The 18,447-nt window shown below is 36.7% G+C and overlaps 2 protein-coding genes across 5 annotated transcripts in view; one reads left to right on the top strand and one right to left on the bottom strand.

The window, feature by feature from the left end:
- Positions 1 to 5,380, top strand: part of CENPF (centromere protein F) — a 56,590-nt gene extending 51,210 nt beyond the window's left edge. Inside the window, exons 17-18 of the mRNA XM_081942764.1 lie at positions 21 to 227; positions 5,341 to 5,380. Of these exons, the coding sequence (XP_081798890.1) occupies positions 21 to 80 (60 nt within the window). The 3' untranslated portion in view covers positions 81 to 227; positions 5,341 to 5,380. The remainder of the gene's footprint in view (positions 1 to 20; positions 228 to 5,340) is intronic.
- Positions 1 to 18,447, bottom strand: part of LOC309386873 (spermatogenesis-associated protein 7 homolog) — a 62,624-nt gene that overhangs the window by 9,262 nt on the left and 34,915 nt on the right. For 2 of the 4 annotated variants that reach the window (XM_081942767.1, XM_081942765.1), the window contains exons 5-10: positions 13,366 to 13,487; positions 11,800 to 12,227; positions 11,323 to 11,383; positions 8,186 to 8,232; positions 5,441 to 5,518; positions 2,218 to 2,272 (exon numbers count right to left, since the gene is read on the bottom strand). In XM_081942767.1, coding sequence (XP_081798893.1) covers positions 2,218 to 2,272; positions 5,441 to 5,518; positions 8,186 to 8,232; positions 11,323 to 11,383; positions 11,800 to 12,227; positions 13,366 to 13,487 — 791 coding nt within the window. Of the gene's footprint in view, positions 1 to 1,889; positions 1,983 to 2,217; positions 2,273 to 5,440; positions 5,519 to 8,185; positions 8,233 to 11,322; positions 11,384 to 11,799; positions 12,228 to 13,365; positions 13,488 to 18,447 lie in introns of all 4 variants that reach the window. The other 2 variants (XR_014174509.1, XM_081942766.1) reach the window with 2 other exon arrangements.

Below are 18,447 nucleotides of genomic sequence, written 5' to 3'. Positions count from 1 at the left end.
ACACATTTTTGAAATTGCAGGAGGAAACCAGTATTGGCACTTTTACATTTCTCCTGATGTACCAACCTTCACTTCCCTAAGGGCAGAAGATATTTGGAATAATAGAGTTGGAAGCTCTTCTAGTCTAACCCCTTGCACAAGGAGGAGACAATACACCATTCTGGACAAAGGCTGTCCAAGCTCTTCTTCCAAAACCTCCAGTGTTGATGCACCTGCAACTTGTGAAGGTAAGCTGTTCCAGTGGTAATTGATCTCATTGTTAAGAAATGTCTCTTTAGTTCTAGGTTGGTTCTCTCCTTGATTAGTTTCCACCCATTGCTTTTTGTCCTGCCTTCTGGTGTTATGTACTACTATACATAACTTTTGCTACTTTTGCAAGAAACATTCATGCTTCCCTACAAATCAGTACCCTATCTTTATGAAAGCATTTGTACATCTTAAAAGTTTCTCCATAAATCATTTCTCCATCTTCAGTAATATTCTACCAATATATAAATTTATCTACCTTGTTGCAATTTTCGTAATTTACATATAATTTGCAAATATTCATTCCTGTCAATCACAGCTGTCTTAGTTTTGATAGATTCATTTTCAGATCCATACTTTTTATTCCATAACAAGCTAGATGCTTACTGTAACAAATATATAGGGCTACTATCACAGTTATCCATTTCTTTATACAACAATATAAAAAGCTCTCTAGAGCTAAAAGCTCTCTAGAGCTAAAAGCTCTCTATAGTTGTGGGATGTCATCTTAAAAAAGATGAAATCTAGAGTGCCTGGTTGAGGCACATTACAAATCAATTGCCTTTAATGAATAATTTCTGTGAAGTACCTAATCTACAGAAATCAACCCAAATTCTGCTCCAATTGTTCTTTAATAGATTTTGTACAGCCGACTGAATGCTATTTACACTATTGTCTGAATATTACAGTTGCTGAAATCGCCCATTCTATCACAGTGATCCCATAGAAAGCCACTCTACCATCCAATTATTCTGCAATTACCTAGATTATCACATCATTGTCTTTATAGAGAATCTGGTTAAGTCTCACATAACCTCTGATTTTAGAGAATGCTGATGAAGAATGACAATACAGTTTTATAGATATTTCTTTTGCCCAATCAGTTTTGGAGATTTAAGTCTTCAAGGCTTACATGAGAAAACCTGCTTTTTAAAGGGTAGTGTTTCAGCAAGCTAATAAAAATGTGGGGTTCTTTTTCCTTCTCAGGAAAGAAAAAGCATGGTAGGACAAATGACCAAATAGATGTAAATCTAAATTGTATAGTGTCTCCTGCTTGAGTAGGGGGTTGGACTAGAAGATCTCAATCAATCAGAATAGAGCTGGAAGGGACCTGGGAGTTCTTTTCCAACTCCCTGCTCAAGCAAGAGACCCTATTTAGACAACCTCCAGTGATGAAGCACCCACAACTTCTGAAGGCAAACTGTTCCATTGGTTGATTGTCCTCACTGTTTCTCTTTAATTCCATTAATTAATTCTCTGTGGTCAGAGAATTAACTCAATCTAAACTCTGGAACTGATAAACATTGGGCCAATTTAGTTTAAGATTTTCTGAAATTAAAGTCTGAGATATTTCACTTTTTTAGGCTGAGGACAACAGTTCACCTTTAGTGGCACGCATAAAAAGCATGTATTTCAGATAGCATAAATTAAATCTTTCTGGCAAAATTATTGCATGAGTATTTAACACATCCACTTTTCTCACATGTGTTCAATACGTGCTTTGTACCATCAGTACAGGTTTCATGCTAAAGAAAATACTTTGAAACTTGGAGACATTGAGCATTTTCTCCGTGGCTTTACAATTTAACAATATATGAAAGGATCCACCTCTTATCAGTAGAGACTTAAACATTTTCTCTGACCTTATCTGTTGTGTCAAATGGCAGAAATGAAAAATCCAAATATTTGTTGCAAGAAGGATCCTCATTTGGCTATTCCAGAATGCAGATTGTTACCTATTCAATCAAACATTGCTTTGTTCAGTTGTATTTTGGAGATACAAGAAAACATTTCCCTTTTTTTCTTTTCAGCTTATTAACCATATAATTCATTTTGTAGCTGTCATTTAATGTTGGGACCTGGTTTTCTCCTCCTAATTAAAAAATGTAGTAGCCTAAATAATATAAAATTTTCTAGACATGCATAAGACTATTCCTGGAATACATTGCAGTGTTTATGATTATTACTCACCTCATCAAGGTCACACCTGTTGATAATATGCATCCGAATTATATCACCTAATGACCTTAAAGGGAAAGAAAGAAAAAGAAAACAAACTACATCAATAAAATAACACAGACATTATTTTATTTTCAAGGCACTTAAAAAATACAAACTGTTGAATCTTCAGAGTCACCTAAGAATCTCCATGCTATTGTTATCCAAAGATAAAACTGTCCCCATGAAAAACAAGATCAAAGATCATTTACAGTGATATGTCTAAAGCAGTGGTGGGTTTCAAAAATTTTTACAACCTCTTCTGTAGGTGTGGCCTGCTTTGTGGGAGTGGCTTGCCGGTCATGTGACTGGGTGGGAGTGGCTTGCCGGGCATGTGACTGGGTGGGAGTGGCTTGCCAGCCATGCGACCAAGTGAGAGTGGCTTGGCAGTCATGTGACTGAGTGGCTGTGGCCAACTTGTAAAATGTGGTAAAACTCACTTAGCAACGCTCTTGCTTAGCAACCAAAACGTTGGCTCAGAAACTCTGGCATTTGAAGCACGCAAGTCTTAAAGCTGTTAAGTTACAAAACTCATGCATCCCTAACCCTTTAGAAAAAAAAACCCAGGGATGTTCAAACTTGACAGCTTTAAGACTTGTGGACTTCAACTCCCAGAATTCATCCTCTTGCTCTTCATCTTGATGATGTGCGGACGGGCTGGGGGAGGGAGCTGGAACCGGTTCTAAACAGCACTGTAGATTTGTGGAACCTCTTCTATAGAAGAGGTTAGAACTGGCAGGAACCCACCCCTGGTCTAAAGGGAGATAATTTAATTTTAATTCAATAGGATTTACACCAAGATAAATGTGCATAGACTTAACAACCCACTCATATTTGCCTCACTGATAAGCCTCACTGAATAAGCCATGTATTTTGACGCAATATATCTAATATTTGCTGAACATCACCCACCAACAAATCATCTATATAAAGTACATATACAATCATGTTTCAAGCAATCACATTTTAATTCAAGCATTCTATATATGCATGCATAACATGAAACAGCATTCAAACAATTATCAATGTTGTGTTTGAGCTATTAGTTTCTCTAGCATTTGATCTTAAAATTAAAAATGAGTAGCATTGGAAGGAATTTAAATTTCCCGAAACAGCCCTATTTGCTTTGCTCAACTAAGCACAACAATCCAAATGTTGATGATCTATTTAGTTTGCACCATGGAATAACCCATTTTTGTGATAACTGGAACAACCTTCCCCAACCTTGTGTTCTTCCGATTATTGTCAGTATTCTTTCCGAACCTTTGGTGTTGCAGTTGAAAAAGTTCCAGAAAATAGTAAATGTGATTGCGATGATTTAAAAAATATATGATGTACTGCATTGTTAGGAGAAGAATCAAAAGGGGTCTATACCAAAAGCATTTTCACAATGCAGAACAACCTTTAGCCTAATGAAGCTACTGTCCTACCATATGCTATGAAGGATGATGGGAGATAAAATAATTTCTTTCAAGCTCTATTGACAAGCAAGGTTCATTTCCAATGTCACCTACATCATGGAATGTCACCATCTATTTTTAAGACAATTTAATTAGAGGTAACATTACTCTTGTGGGTTTTGCTTATGTTCTGTGATATAAGCAGAGGTGGTATTCAGCTAGTTCTCACAGGTTCTGGAGAACCGGTAGCAGAAATTTTGAGTAGTTCAGCGAACAGACAAATAGACTGGCCTGGCGCCTGCTGCCTCCCAGCTGATCTTCTTTTGTTGCCCTGAACAGGAGAACTGAGCTGGAAAGCAGGTTAGTGGGGTGGGGAGTGTCAGGGGAAGATATTTCACCCTGAACTAGATGAGGTCTTAGATCGTTCCAAACAGCATTATCTTTAAGGTGCGAAAAAATAAATAAAATCCCGGAAAACATATTCTAATTAAAAACAAGCTTTAATACAAAAATAAGAAATAAAGAAATAAAACAAATCTATCTAATTGTTACATTTTGGCAGAAGCAATTTGTCTACCAGCTTCCTGGCAGACGGACAAAGATCAAAAGGAAAGAGAAGTCTCTGGAATGTGTGAAGAGCAGGCGCAGTACATCATTGTCAGATAAGACCTTATGACCTGCGCAGTAACTCTTTCAGTAACTATTTAGTTTCAGTTCGGCTAGCAAACATTTAACGCAGTGACAGGGAGAAAAGGGGATTTTGCAGTATCCTTCCCTTGCCATGCCCACAAAGCCATGCCACACCCACAAGGCCACACCCAGAACCGATAGTAAAAAAAATTGAATCCCACCACTGGATATAAGTATCTCCATACAGAAAGTGGGGATATGTATTAAACAAGTACATTTATCATCAATAGTTATATTTTAATGGAATAGATTTTACTTTACCTCATGCTTAATTTACTAAAGTTACTGCAGTAATATTGGTTACCCTGATACTAATACAATGCTACTTTGGATATCTTCAGTCAAATGAGTTCTTTAAGTAAGTAATAAAACAACTTAAAACTTTGAAACACATTCCACTGTTTGCATTTTCCATCTTATTTTTAATCACATGTACATGTGTTGGAATTGATGCAAGAAGTGTCAAACATGTATGGTATTGTCCAGCCTTACGTGTACAACTTTCATGGCATCTTGGTTTAGCCTTGTAAAGAATCATGATCATTCAAGGAAAGAGGGGTGAGAAAAAAATTGGCTCTCCCTACTGGGGCGCTGATTACCGGAAAGCTAAGTAATAACAGTGGGTTCTTATTCTTTGAATAAGATAAATTGAACTGATACATGAAGTTAGTTGGATTGTAAGGAGCAAGGGAACCATTGCAGAGCTATGAATTTAAACTGCAAATTGCCACTATTGCTCTTTTGTTAAAGCACAGGGATCTTACAAAGGAGCAATTAAAGCATTCAGCATCTTGAAGAATCAGACAAGCATTTGAATTTGCTGACAGAAAGTTTGAAGCAAGAATTGTATTATTGCTGTTAGGAGAAAGATACAACAGTGCTTTGTTAGAATTTGTTTAGATTGTCCTACATTTACTGTTGGATCATTTTACATATTGCAATTTTAATTAAAGAAAGGTATCTATTGAAATCTTTACCTGTTTATTCCAATTTTGACCCAACACAGGTGGAAGTTAGGCCAACATGAAGAAAATATTCCATCTTAGGAGGACATGTTTTATATGCTATGTACAGAAATAAATTATTTAAAAAAATATCTGACTCACTTCTTCCAGTAACAACTTCTAAGCAAAATATAATTTGTAACTTCTTGAAGCAACTGCAGGTACTTCAACTCTTCATTTCTTAAAAAGAGAAACAGAAAAAGAATATCCGTGGAAAAGCAGCTCTCGTGTTTTAATAATTTTTCTCTTCCTACAACTTACTTACATTAAAAGTGAGAAATATTTTTGAAATGAGTTACCTGAAAGCAGTGATGTGCAGTGAGGTTTATGGCTGGTGAGGCACTGACACAGTGGTGGGTTTCAAATATTTTTATTTTGTGGACTTCAACTCCCAGAACTTTTGTGGACTTCAACTCCCAGAATTCCACAGCCAGGCATGCTCAGTTCCGATTTAAAAATGACAGCATTTGTTTTTCTCCTTTGTGAAATAAGTTTCCTTTTTTCATTTTCTTTTTCTTCTCCCTTCCCCTCCTTCCTCCCTCTCTCCCTTCCTCCCCCTCTCTCAAACACACACACACACACACACACAGAAGTTGGACTGGACTATCTCTCCTACTCCCTTCCCTCTCTCACTCACTCTCAAACACACACACACACAAAAGTTAGATCGGATATCTTTTCCAGTGGCTTGAAAGCAGCTCCTCTGCCATCCCCCCCCCCCCATTCCCCTGCTGCCTTCCCCAAACACCTCCACCATTGCAAATGCAGCCTGCTGTCTAGGTGGGAAATGCCTGGAACGCAATAAAGCCCACCCACTCACCTCCTGCTGGCAAGCTGAGGTGAGAGGAGAGGCAGAGAAGCTGGAGGGAAGCCAATCCGAACCTTCCAAAAGAAAAAGGCTGGGGGAAAGTGTGTGTGCTACAGGATGGCTCTTTGCCTGGCTTCCGGGGATGACTGCTTAACTGTTTAAAAAAATGCCTCTAATACACAGCTCTGTCTTCTCCATCTGCCCTTGTAAAGGCTCGAGGAGGCAACTGCCTAGATGCAGTGTCAGGATCAATGCTCTTCTGGCTTTTGCAAAGTCTTTCTTATACTTCCTGCAGTGTTTTTTTAAAATCACAATGAACAAAAAAGAGCTCCACATCATTATGAGATGTAAACATACAAAACCTGTTCAGTAAGCCCTAAAATAAGCTTAACATTTTGTTAAAAATGAAGGGGAATAAGTAAAACTACTTCTCAAGTCAGTTTAAAAAGTATAAGCCAATCTGGTGTTATTATGTCCTCAGTCCTCCCCAGAGCCAAGTGCAACATCTGGCCACCAAAGGGTTACCCAAACTGTTGTCAGAAATCCATTAAGTAAAGGTAAAGGTTTCCCTCACACATATGTGCTAGTCGTTTCCAACTCTAGGGGGCAGTGCTCATCTCTGTTTCAAAGCTAAAGAGCCAGTGCTGTCCGAAGACATCTCCGTGGTCATGTGGCTGGAATGACTAAATGCCGAAGGTGCACGGAACGTTGTTACCTTCCCACCAAAGGTGGTTCCTATTTTTCTACTTGCATTTAACATGCTTTTGAACTGCTAGGTTGGCAGAAGCTGGGACAAATAACGGGAGCTCACTCCATTACGTGGGCACTAGGTATTCAAACTGCCAAACTGCCGACCTTTCTGATCAACAAGCTCAGCATCTTAATCACTGAGCCACCGCGTCCCTATTGGGGCAAAACCTAACAACTTACATTAGGGCACAGTGTGATAGTGAACCAGTGACATGCAGTCAGGGGAGGCAGAGCCTCACTGCTCTCATCATGAAAAGAAAAGAAAAATGTAAAAGGAAAAAGCTGAGCTAGTTGCAGCCTCACCGTGATGACTCTGCTTAACTGTTAAAAAAAGCCTTTCATCTCTTTCTTGCGTGTGCAAGCAAAATACCCCAGGATCACGGTGGTGGGGACAGCAACTCCTTCCGCTGCGCTGCGGAGAAGAACCACAGGAAGGAGGGGAATGGGACCATGTGTTCAGGAGGCAGCCCTTCATGTTGGCTCAGGAAGGAAGGGAATGGGACCACGTGTGCAGGAGGCTCCTCAGCGCCAGCCTCATATCAGCGCAACCACGGTCCCCTTCATGTTGGCTCAGGAAGGAGGGGAATGGGACCACGTGTGCAGGGCAAGGGGACTGCAGCTCGCTGTCCCCGCCACCACGATCCTGGGGTATTTTGTTTGCACGCTTGCAAAGATCAAAGTTGTCACAGTCCTCCCTTCATGATGATAATTTTATGACGTCACCAACCTCACCAGCCCTAAGCCTCACCGCACATCACTGTAGTGAACTAGCACTGATCCCAAATGTGGTTTAAAAAGACTTTTAAGTTCATCATTTCGACTGCAGTTCTCCAGAAATTTAAAATAACTTTCCCAACCATACTAGAACTAGGAAATAAAATGGCACCTTCTGTAAGCAAAGAGTGCTCTGCTTTCTAACCACCACCCTGCAGAATAAGCATGGCAAAATCTATTACAAGGGCTGCAAAAGAGAGATGGGTGATCTGCATGGAATGCCTTCCTGATTTTTTTTTTGCATCCCTGATGTTGGCTTTGCATATCACCTGCTCTCATCATTGAGATGGCAATATTAGCATAGATTTATCCTGCTTCCAGACTCAGAAGCATCAGGTTGTCCATAGTAAAGGAGAAGCCAGATTACATAGACCTTTGCCGGAGTCATTCAGAAACCTTGTTAGGTTCTTACAAAGAAGTGGTCTCCATATTTCAGGTTTCTTGAAACAGCCACAATTTTAATCTTTTATTGCACAGGCAACAGTGTTCTTATTCAAAATAAATGCAGTACTCACTTTTCACGAAGAAGTGCTTGAATAGTAGTTGAGTTCCCGGAATGTTTCTATAATTTTTAAACACAAAGAAAAAGACATAAGCAATTGCTTTATCTCATCCATTGCTTTACATTGAGGCTGTGCAAATCATTGAATAGGTATTTGCTTTGGCAAACATTTGTTCCAAAACAGCCGTGTTGCTTTCACTTTGCATTGCAAAGTTTTAATGAATGCTGCAGAGCATAGGTCACTCTTCATTCACCCCAAGTGTTGACAAAGTGTGCAAGAGAATACATAGCTTTGTCTTCTCCAGCTGCCCTTGTCAAAGCCCAAGGAGGCATCTGCCTGGATGCAGTGTCAGGATCAGTGCTCTTCTGGCTTCGGCAAAGTACATGTACAAAATACCAATAAGCTTCAAGGCAATGTGAAATCCATCAAGGCAATGCGAAATCCTAGGTAGCTTCACAATAGTTAGCCTCACAGTAATTACATTTTGAGCATGTGTGCTACACTGACTATTATTTGCTTTTCTGAGAGGGGAGGAATCCCCAGTTTGAACGGGCAAGATCATAAGACACAAAATGTCTCTCTGGAAAGGCCTTCATTGATAATTTTCAGACGCAGAACAACAAAATCAGCTCTTAGAATATAGAATGCCTTCACTGATAAAAGGAAAATATTTGTTCATTTTCAGACGCAAAACAACAAAATCAGCTCTTAGAATATACATTGCATATCCTTTATCCGTATCTGCATGTATTCCTTCTGTACACCCACAATGATTCAAATCCAGTTTGGATTTCTGCATAGATCCTGCATGTTTTTACACTCCCTGTGTTTGACAGGATATAATTAGGGACACTTCCACACTACCATTTTTATCCCTCCGTCTGACACAACATTGATCTGAAATCAATTTCATTGCTGCTGACCCTCAGATTTACACACACACACACACACACTAGATCAGCACCTCTGCTGGTGATTTTGGAGTTTCTCTAGAAATATGAATGGTTGGTGTTAGAAGGAGAATCTGCAAAGCTACTAAGCCTTTGTTCCCTTTAAATACCGGTGAAAAAAACAGTGATTCCCCAAGATGCCATCATGTTTGAATCTTTGCAGGAAGCTGAAAGATGCAATGATGAAAGAAGTCTGCCAACAGGAAACTAACAATGGGAAACAAGCTCCCACAATACAGCAGTTTGCCTTACAGACACAGAACCCACATTCCCATAAGGGACATATGTTCTTAGTCACATACATATGGAGTCAAAAAACCCACCTCCTTCCTCTGATGAACAAAAAAACCTGCCCCATGCTTGGTGCTCTCGGATCTTGTTTGCTTGCAACCACTGTATCGTTACCCAACTAGGTAACATCATCAGTGAGAGTAAATATGGGGTTTTACTTTTTGTTTATATCCAATAGCTTGCCATGACAATTTTGATGAGGGTGTGGATTGTTCCTTGGTAGTTCCTTAATTACAGCATTGTTTTCTCCTTGATTGTTTGCCTAGTGCTAATCCCTGCTTATCTGGATGTTGGCTGCTGCACAGAAGGAAATATTCTTTTGAATACATCCTACTGTATGTCACAAATAGCTGATTATTTACCAGATTGGTCCAAAGGCTTCACACTCTCAGATGTGAATGCCATCTTAAATTAAAGACAAATAGAGATTTCTTGTGAGCATATGGAAAATCTGCTGTCCAACACAAACATCATAAAAGCATGGTTCTTTCAGGAGGCCCCTGGTCAAAAAGAACCCACTAATATGCTGCATTCTTTGTTCCCTGGATTGTTATTTTTGGGTTTTTTTAACTGTTATATTGTGTTCCTCACTTGTTCTGTGTGCTGCCTTGAGTTGCTTAACACTACAAAGCACACATACACACACACACAGAGAAAGATTCTGACCGTATTCTGTTTTGTTTTAAGCTATCGGGTTAGGCCACAAACCCAACTAATCCAGCTGTACTTACTGAAAAATTGATAGAACAAAATATTTTTGCAATATCAGAATGAAGAACGGTATATATTGTACAATCAATACCTTTTGCTTTAAAAAACACAATTATGAAAAATGGGGTAGATCCATGATAGCTGTTTCTAATTCAGGATTTGCATGGCCTGTTATACCTATAAAAACCTTGGATGATAAAGATTTAAAATCTCAAGATCCTAATTATTTTTTTCAGTGATATTGCAAAACTCTCTGGCTCCTTAAAAGAGGCAGTAGATATAAACTGTCTCTTTTTGCTGTGGCCTCTGCTAAATGAACCTCCTAACCACCATTTGGTGTTTGGCTGATGTTTTGCAAAGACATTACAAGCAATGCTAATATATAGTGGGAAGAGACAGAATAATTATTGTGCTAAATGTTACATGAATACACATTTGATACTAAATACTCCAATGAAGTCCTTGTATTTTCACTTTCCAAACTGTTCTCTTTTTCTGATGTTTATGTGCGGTAATGACCAAAAAGCAAATGAAAAAGGGAAACGTTAATTTCAGACTTGTGCTCCCTTGTTCCTTTAAAGCAACTCTGCACATCTGCTCTTAGACTACAATTATAGATACTGTCTGCAAATTATGGAAGTTTTAATTCTGCATGTCTTTGGGAAAATCTGCTTTCAAAGGAAAGCAGCTTTTTATCTGAAAAGCAAAATAACAGTGTGTTTCTGCCACATAATTTCTGACTACATTAGTGAACCCCTGATTTATGTTTTTAACATTTTCTTTTAGGAGAGAGAATTCTGCATTGGATTGAGATATGACTTTTATATGTTTCTAAACATTGTGTTTTCAAAGCAGCTCTGTAATTTTAGGTCTACCATCACAAAACACCACTGCCATTATCCACTCTGAAATACCAGATTTTCCAAAGAAGTACAGTTTTAAATTGCTTTCATAACTAGTTTTACTTAGAAGAATCAAATAGCATTGTTCACAACACAATCTAATTTGTATCTTCTTAGAAATTAGACTCCCTGAATCGAATGAGACTTCTTTTCCAAGTGCATGTGAGTAGAAAATTCAAACTTCATTATGGATAAACAAAAACTGAGCAATGCCCAATACGTTTTAATACTAATGTTGATATTTGTGAATGTTACTGCCTGCGTTAATTTAATTCATTACTGAACAATAAGAAACCTTGAGTGGATGGCATGGAGGGTCAACCGTATAAGCTCTTAGCCGCTCATTATCCATAGACCTGGAAGATGAAAAAAATAAAATAAAATATATTAGCAACAGTGACAGCAGTTTAAAATTTAATTGTCTGAAGCTGAGATTGGTTCAGCTTCAGAGGTGGTATTCAGCAGGTTCTAACCAGTTCTGGAGAACCGGTAATAGAAATTTTGAATAGTTTGGAGAACCAGTAAATACCACCTCTGACTCGCCCCCCTCCCTCCATCTATTCTCTGCCTTCTGAGTCCTAGCTGATCAGGAGGAAATGGGGATTTTGCAGTAACCTTTCCCTAGAGTGGGGAGAGAATGGAGATTTTACAGTATCCTTCTCTTACCATGCCCACCAAGCCACGCCCACAAATTTTTTTTGAATCCCACCACAATTCAGCTTCACCAACTATTGGTAAACCTGTTGATAATAAGATGACAAACCCTCTTTACCTGTAAACATTTCTTGATCTTTTGTGTGATTTTGTATGAAGAGAAAGGCTTTTCTTCCTGCACGGCTGGTTGTAATATCTATAGTTTGAAAGAAATGATTTACTTGCTGTTTTTAAGAGCTTTGGGGTAAAAGGCTGCTTTGCTTCCGTAAACCAATCAGCATGTGTGTCCAGTAGATCTCCACTAGTAGATGTCTTCTTAGGGCTCCGACAGAATTTCCCAGGAGACAGGGAAAGAGATAATACACATGGCTGGAGTGCATTTCTGTATGTACGAGATAAGAGTGAACCTTGAATATCTTCTGCTTTCAAAACCGAGGGCTGGAGACTTGCATACATTTTCTTGGACCGCTCGGAAGGCTTCTGCTCCTCTTTTCTCAAAGGAGACGATCTTGACCTTGGAACCAAATCCAGGTGATTTGGTAACTGCTGAGAATTTAGGAAAAATGGATAGAACATTTTAAAAATGTAATTTTCTATCTGCACTCTAGAGTTATATGCCTGAAATGGCAATAAAGGAGAACAAACATAGTGGATTCAATTGTTAAAAAACATAGATGGGAAATGAAAATTTACCATTCCACACTCCAGGAAGAAATTACTGTTTAGAAGTTTTCCCATGTTTAAAATCAAATGTCTCCAATAAAAATGGCAACACAGCAGAGCAAAAGTTTAGCTGCACTAGCTTTATCACTGCAGATTTTTTTTTTAAAAAAAACAAAGATACAGTCTACTTGCGGAAGAAAAATATCAAACATATAAAACTTTTGTTTAAGCACAGGCATTCTAAAATGCTCCTTGGACTTCTCATTCCACCTTCATTCAATTATGGGTCAAGAATTGGTGACAGGTAAATCGTACTTTATAAAAGGATATGATTTGGAATCAGCAGAAAGTTATCTTTAGGCTGGAACTGACATTATTAAAGAGGCTTCCGTTTTCCATGGACAGGTCTTGCAAAAATATAGATGGGAAATCAAATTCTATCATTTCACACCTAATGAGGAAGGTGGATAGAATTATGAAAATATGAGTAGGAAGAAACACTTTCATTGATTCCTCATCCTACTGATATTCATAATAGTTTTAGTTCACAGGATCATCTCAAATCACATGGCTCATTTTGCTGAAGGGGTGATAAAATAGAGTTTGAAAAGATGAATGAAATTTAACAGTGACCACAATCCCTAATTAATTAATTAATCTGATTAAATAATTAGGGATTGTGGTCAATGTTAAATTTAATCTCAGTTAAATTTACATTTAATAATGTAATTTAATCTGAGCAAAATCAAATCAAATGAAATAAACTAAAACCACACAGAGTTTGAAAATAGATTATTCTTACTGCTGCTGAACTAGCGTCTAATAAAAGTGTTCAATAACTTAGAAAAATAAGTTTTTTTATAGTAGACAATTATAGCATTAAACTTTCCCTAACTTTCATTCATTCTCTGAACGAAATGGTTTTCATGCACTCAACGGACACTGCAATACAGTCCCTTCGAAGAGACATTCACTTCCTATCCATTGCCTCCAAAATAGGCTGCATGGCATATCATCTTACATTGTGATTCTTAGCGGAAACACCTCTAGAATGACATGATGGTGTAGAATGGATCAATGCTACTTCTTTCTTGAATTTTTCAACAGCTTTGATGAGCTTCTCTCTTTTCTGTTGGTCTCTGTCTGTAATATGAAAGTTTTGACACAAAAAGTTATCATCTTTCCTTATCATCTTCTAATAAAAGAGACTATCTGTAGCTCAGGGTTGAATGATAGAGTTCTTGGTGCTCACCAAGCTTGGGTGCTTGCTTGCAGATCCTTCTTTACCTAGCAAGATTACCTACTGCTCAGCATTTTCTTTAGCGTGGTGTAACTACACATATTAATCAATCAAAATATATGTATTTGTGGTTCAAATCCCAGTAAGGGTATGGCTAGCTGATGAGAGCTAAATAGCTTGAAATAGATCTATACTAGTCTCCCTTTATTTATTTATCAGCACAAACACACAAACACATATATATATACATACATACACATACACACACACATATACACACACATGTATATACACATATATGTGTATATATGTATATGTGTATACACATATATGTGTATATGATGTGTATATGTGTATATGTGTATATGTGTATATATGTATATATGTATATATGTATATATGTATATATGTATATATGTATATATGTATATATGTATATATGTATATATGTATATATATGTATGTATGTATGAGATAAAAATAGGGATGGAGAAGAAAACAAAGAAAAGAGATTTAAAATTTCCAGGAAAGATAAGAAAAAGAAACCTAAACAATTGAAAATAGTTAAAATCGGGCCAAACATTTCAAAGGTTGTTAAGTGAAATTAAAATTAGAGGACATCCATTTGTATGTTGCTTTTGACTTGAAGAAGATGGAATATAAATTACAATGGCTTTCTTATATGGCTATCACTATACCAAAAATACTTGATTATCTAATAAGATTATTAGATAATCTAACAATATGATTAAATTATTAGAACTGAAGAAAGCAAAAGAAATTTAGGGTGATGACTTTAATTAAATAATCTGATAGAAAAGATATTTAGGGGAATCTATTTTTTTCTTGCAAAGTAGAAACATTAGATTCATAAGTTTAAATTTATTCCATCATGTGAAGAATTTGTACAGAGTGAACATTATGGAGCAGTGTAGGTACTACATTTACCTGCAGGCAAAAAGGGATACAACGGTAAGAAGGAATTGGTATAGGAAATGTAGTTCCAAATACTGCAAGTATAGAAGTGATAGCTATAATAAATTGGGTAACATGACTGCAGAAATCCAGAAACTGAGCCATTCAATGTCTGCCCCTTAACTGCTTTGAATTGTTGGGGACACCATAAAGGTATTGCCTGTCACATCTCAATTCAGAAAAACAGAGTTGGAAGAGACCTTGAAAGTCTTCTAGACCAATGCCCTGTTCAAGCAGAAGACCCTATACCATTCCAGACAAGTGGCCGTCCAGTCTCTTCTTAAAGGTCTTCAGTGATGGAGCACCCACAACTTCTGAAGGCAAGGCATTCATTAATGATTGTATAGGCCTCACTGCTACATCCTGGTTTATAACATGGTCCGAAACCCAGAATGTGGGATTGCTAAGTAAGCAAATGAGTAAATCATAAGAAGTGGATTCAATGATCATGTTCCAATGGAGATGAAATAATCTGGGAACATACAACTATGAAGATAAAAGAGGTTGAAAGATAGTAAACATTTCTCTTCTATCTTGTTCTAACAAAATTGCTATGTACTGTATGTGTAAATTATAACAGCTAAGAAATAATGGATAGTCTATCCTATGATTCCCTTAGGTCTTAATTTATCATGTAATATACTTCTTCCAAGCAGATAATAATATACACCATAAAAGGCCATGCTAAATCACTCTGGCTGTGTATCTAAACAATAACGCTGCAGAAGCCTATACTTTTAATTATATAATGCCAATTTCCTTCTGCACCATTTTTTTCTCTACCTGGTTTCAATTTCTGTAGGCATCAACTATCATAAAAAGTCCTCTATATTTATGCTTCGCTATTAATTGAATTACTTTTTCCCATCTTCCATAAGCTGCAAGTTCTGAATTGTAATGGACTAAATATTAATAAATTAAGGACGTGGATTATTGAATTTAAATTTTAACAAGTTAAGAACAGTGAATTATTAAGTTAAATGTTAACAAATTAAGAACAATGGATTATTAAATTAAGGATCAGTATTTATCATAATGCTTTCTGCTTTATGCAATAACTGTAAAGCATTTTAATGAATGTGTATTTCTCAGCAGTAATCATGTTATGAATGAGAAAACATTTTATCCATTACTTGAATGAACACAGGTTACTGAAAATCCCATCAGACAGAAAGCTGCTGATGCCATAAAATCACTCTAATTTACCTAATAAAATATATATTTTTCTGTTGCTAAGCAAAGATTAAGTAGGAACTAATTTTGAGAGCTATGAACATTTCTGATATCCAGAACAACAAAAAAAACCCAACCGCTTGTACATAAGACAAGCTAAATATATCACAATTTACAGTGCATTTCTATACATGTTCAAAGAATATTCATTGCATTTTAAATTCATTATGTAATAGTCATCCCTTCACAAATCACTTCAAGTCCAACCGCTTATCAATGACATCACATATTTTAAAAATAATCCCAAATGACTCTGGTATTAAATTAAAACTAACTTTTAGTGCCAAAATTGGAAATTGTTAACACTTTATTTCCAAAAATTGCTCCACTGAAAGTACTGTACCTAGTTAACTCAATAATAGTTACACCTGAAAACATCTACTTAATATTTCAAAGCAGTGCTATTCCTATAACATGAATCACTCCTGCTATCATTTTTCGCTTCATCAGCCATTTATGCTAAGCTATGCAGATTCTGCTATTTCTCCCATGTTAACGTAACATCATTTTAAGATGTTTTTAAGGAAGAGGCAGAATGCATACTCAGCAAATATTTTTTTCTGTAATAAAAACTAAGCTAAGAATTAATGGAGGAGTGGAGAACTGAAAAAAACCTCTATCATACAGTAATCAATTTCTTAGAGCTGTTGTTCAGAAACCATTTCGAGGTTATTTGACAGAGAAAGCCATTAGGGCTTAGTAAGATAATTCTTTTACCTTAAATTGGGATAGCGATTCCAAAGAATCTTTTCATACACTCTTTTGGGGCCTTTTTTCATTTATTGCTTATTATCTATTAATAGTACCAGCAAAAACAATTTGTGTGGATTGGATGCCATTCATGTACAAGGCATTTTGCTCAGAATAGAATTGATAGAACATTGCCCCCAAAGGATTTACAATCTAAGAATAGACAAAGAGAAAGAAACAAGAAAGAAAGAGGCTATCATTCTGAAGTTATTTTAATTATAACCTCTTAGGCCCATGATGGTGAACCTGTGGCATGTGTGTCACAGGTGGCATGCAGTGCCCTCTCTGTGGGCACATGAGCCATTGCCCCAGTTCAGACCACTTCAATTATGACCTGTGACTGAGACAGAGCATTCTAACACTGGGCTTTATGTTAGAATACAATAGAATGGAATATGTGCGTGCTTCCTGCCAGCCAGCTGGTCATCGGGTCTCTGCCGTGCATGTGCGTGGGCAGGGCACATACAGGGGGCATGCACACATGTGGGGGGGGCTGCATGCACATTGCATTTTGGGGATTCATGCGCATATGCGCGCATTTGCATGCCACACACGCATTTTGGGCACTCAGTCCGGAAAAGGTTAGTCATCACTGTCTTAGACATAGATACTTGTTATAAACAAAACAAAACCTTATTAGTCTATATATTCCATGGGGGGTTAAGAATGAGAAAAGGAAGATTGGAAAACGAGCAATCTAAGTGTTGGTTAAGAATACTGGAGTTGGATAAGTAAAAATCATAATACAGCATTAAGATATCAGAGCAAAGGAACAGAGAAAAGTTTATAGTACATCCAGAAGATATGTTTCCCATTTTATCAGGGGCAAACCACATGCTATAGATACATGACTCATTGCTATGGTTTTAAAACATTCAAAATGAAAAAAGATCATTTTGACACAATTACATGATGCAGAGAATCAATTCTCTGTTCTGCTTAAAGTGTCAAATATTCATAGGTAATGAGTTCTTCTTCCAGTACAGGTTAGATAGCAATGTGTCATTTCAAGTTTTCATTGAAATGTTGGATTACAAAATCTCGGGAAAATACTTTGGCCAAGGGTTCCTGTAAAAAGGGCTTCTTTTACTATTGTGGTGCTTTGGATACAGTGATATATTGTTTTAATTGTTATGAAGTGCTCAGAATAGCTGGGAGTTGGGTGGCATATACCGATTTGATACATAAGATAGAGTTTATTCTTTAAACTCAAGAATTGTTTTTTTTTCTGATATATATACATATATATACATATACACACATATACACACATATACACACATATACACACATATACATATATATATATACACATATATATATATACATACATATATATATATATACATATATATACATATATACACACATATGTACACATATATACACATATACACACATATACACACATATACACACATATACACACATATACATATACATATACATATACATATACATATACACATACACATACACATACACATACACATACACATACACATACACATGTATATATATATTTCTTAACTTTTTTGTGCCCCATGAGAATCTGGTGAAATTATCAATGCTTTGTCAAAAAATGTATTTTAGTACCTAATATAAAAATATGGAATAGACTGTATTATAAAGGAAGCCAAATAGATTTAAATACAGGTTTCAAAATATTAAAAAATAACAAATAGTAATACATACAGTGATAAAGGTGCATCCTTATTAGTCCATTAGATAGTAAACAATGCAAAACTTTTTTGTTAGAGTACAATCATTTTAAATAGTGACATTTATTGAAGTTAATAAACAGTTGGAGGGGGTGGGATTCCAGAGGCTAGAAATTAGATTGCTGCATACATACAATATGCAATGAAAAGCTACATTTCAGTTAATGGCTGGTAAAAAATTAAT

The sequence above is a fragment of the Natrix helvetica genome (assembly GCF_964273705.1).
Source record: "Natrix helvetica genome assembly, chromosome: 2".
Taxonomy (NCBI): domain Eukaryota; kingdom Metazoa; phylum Chordata; class Lepidosauria; order Squamata; family Natricidae; genus Natrix; species Natrix helvetica.
This window is presented reverse-complemented; position numbering and strand designations above follow the sequence as displayed.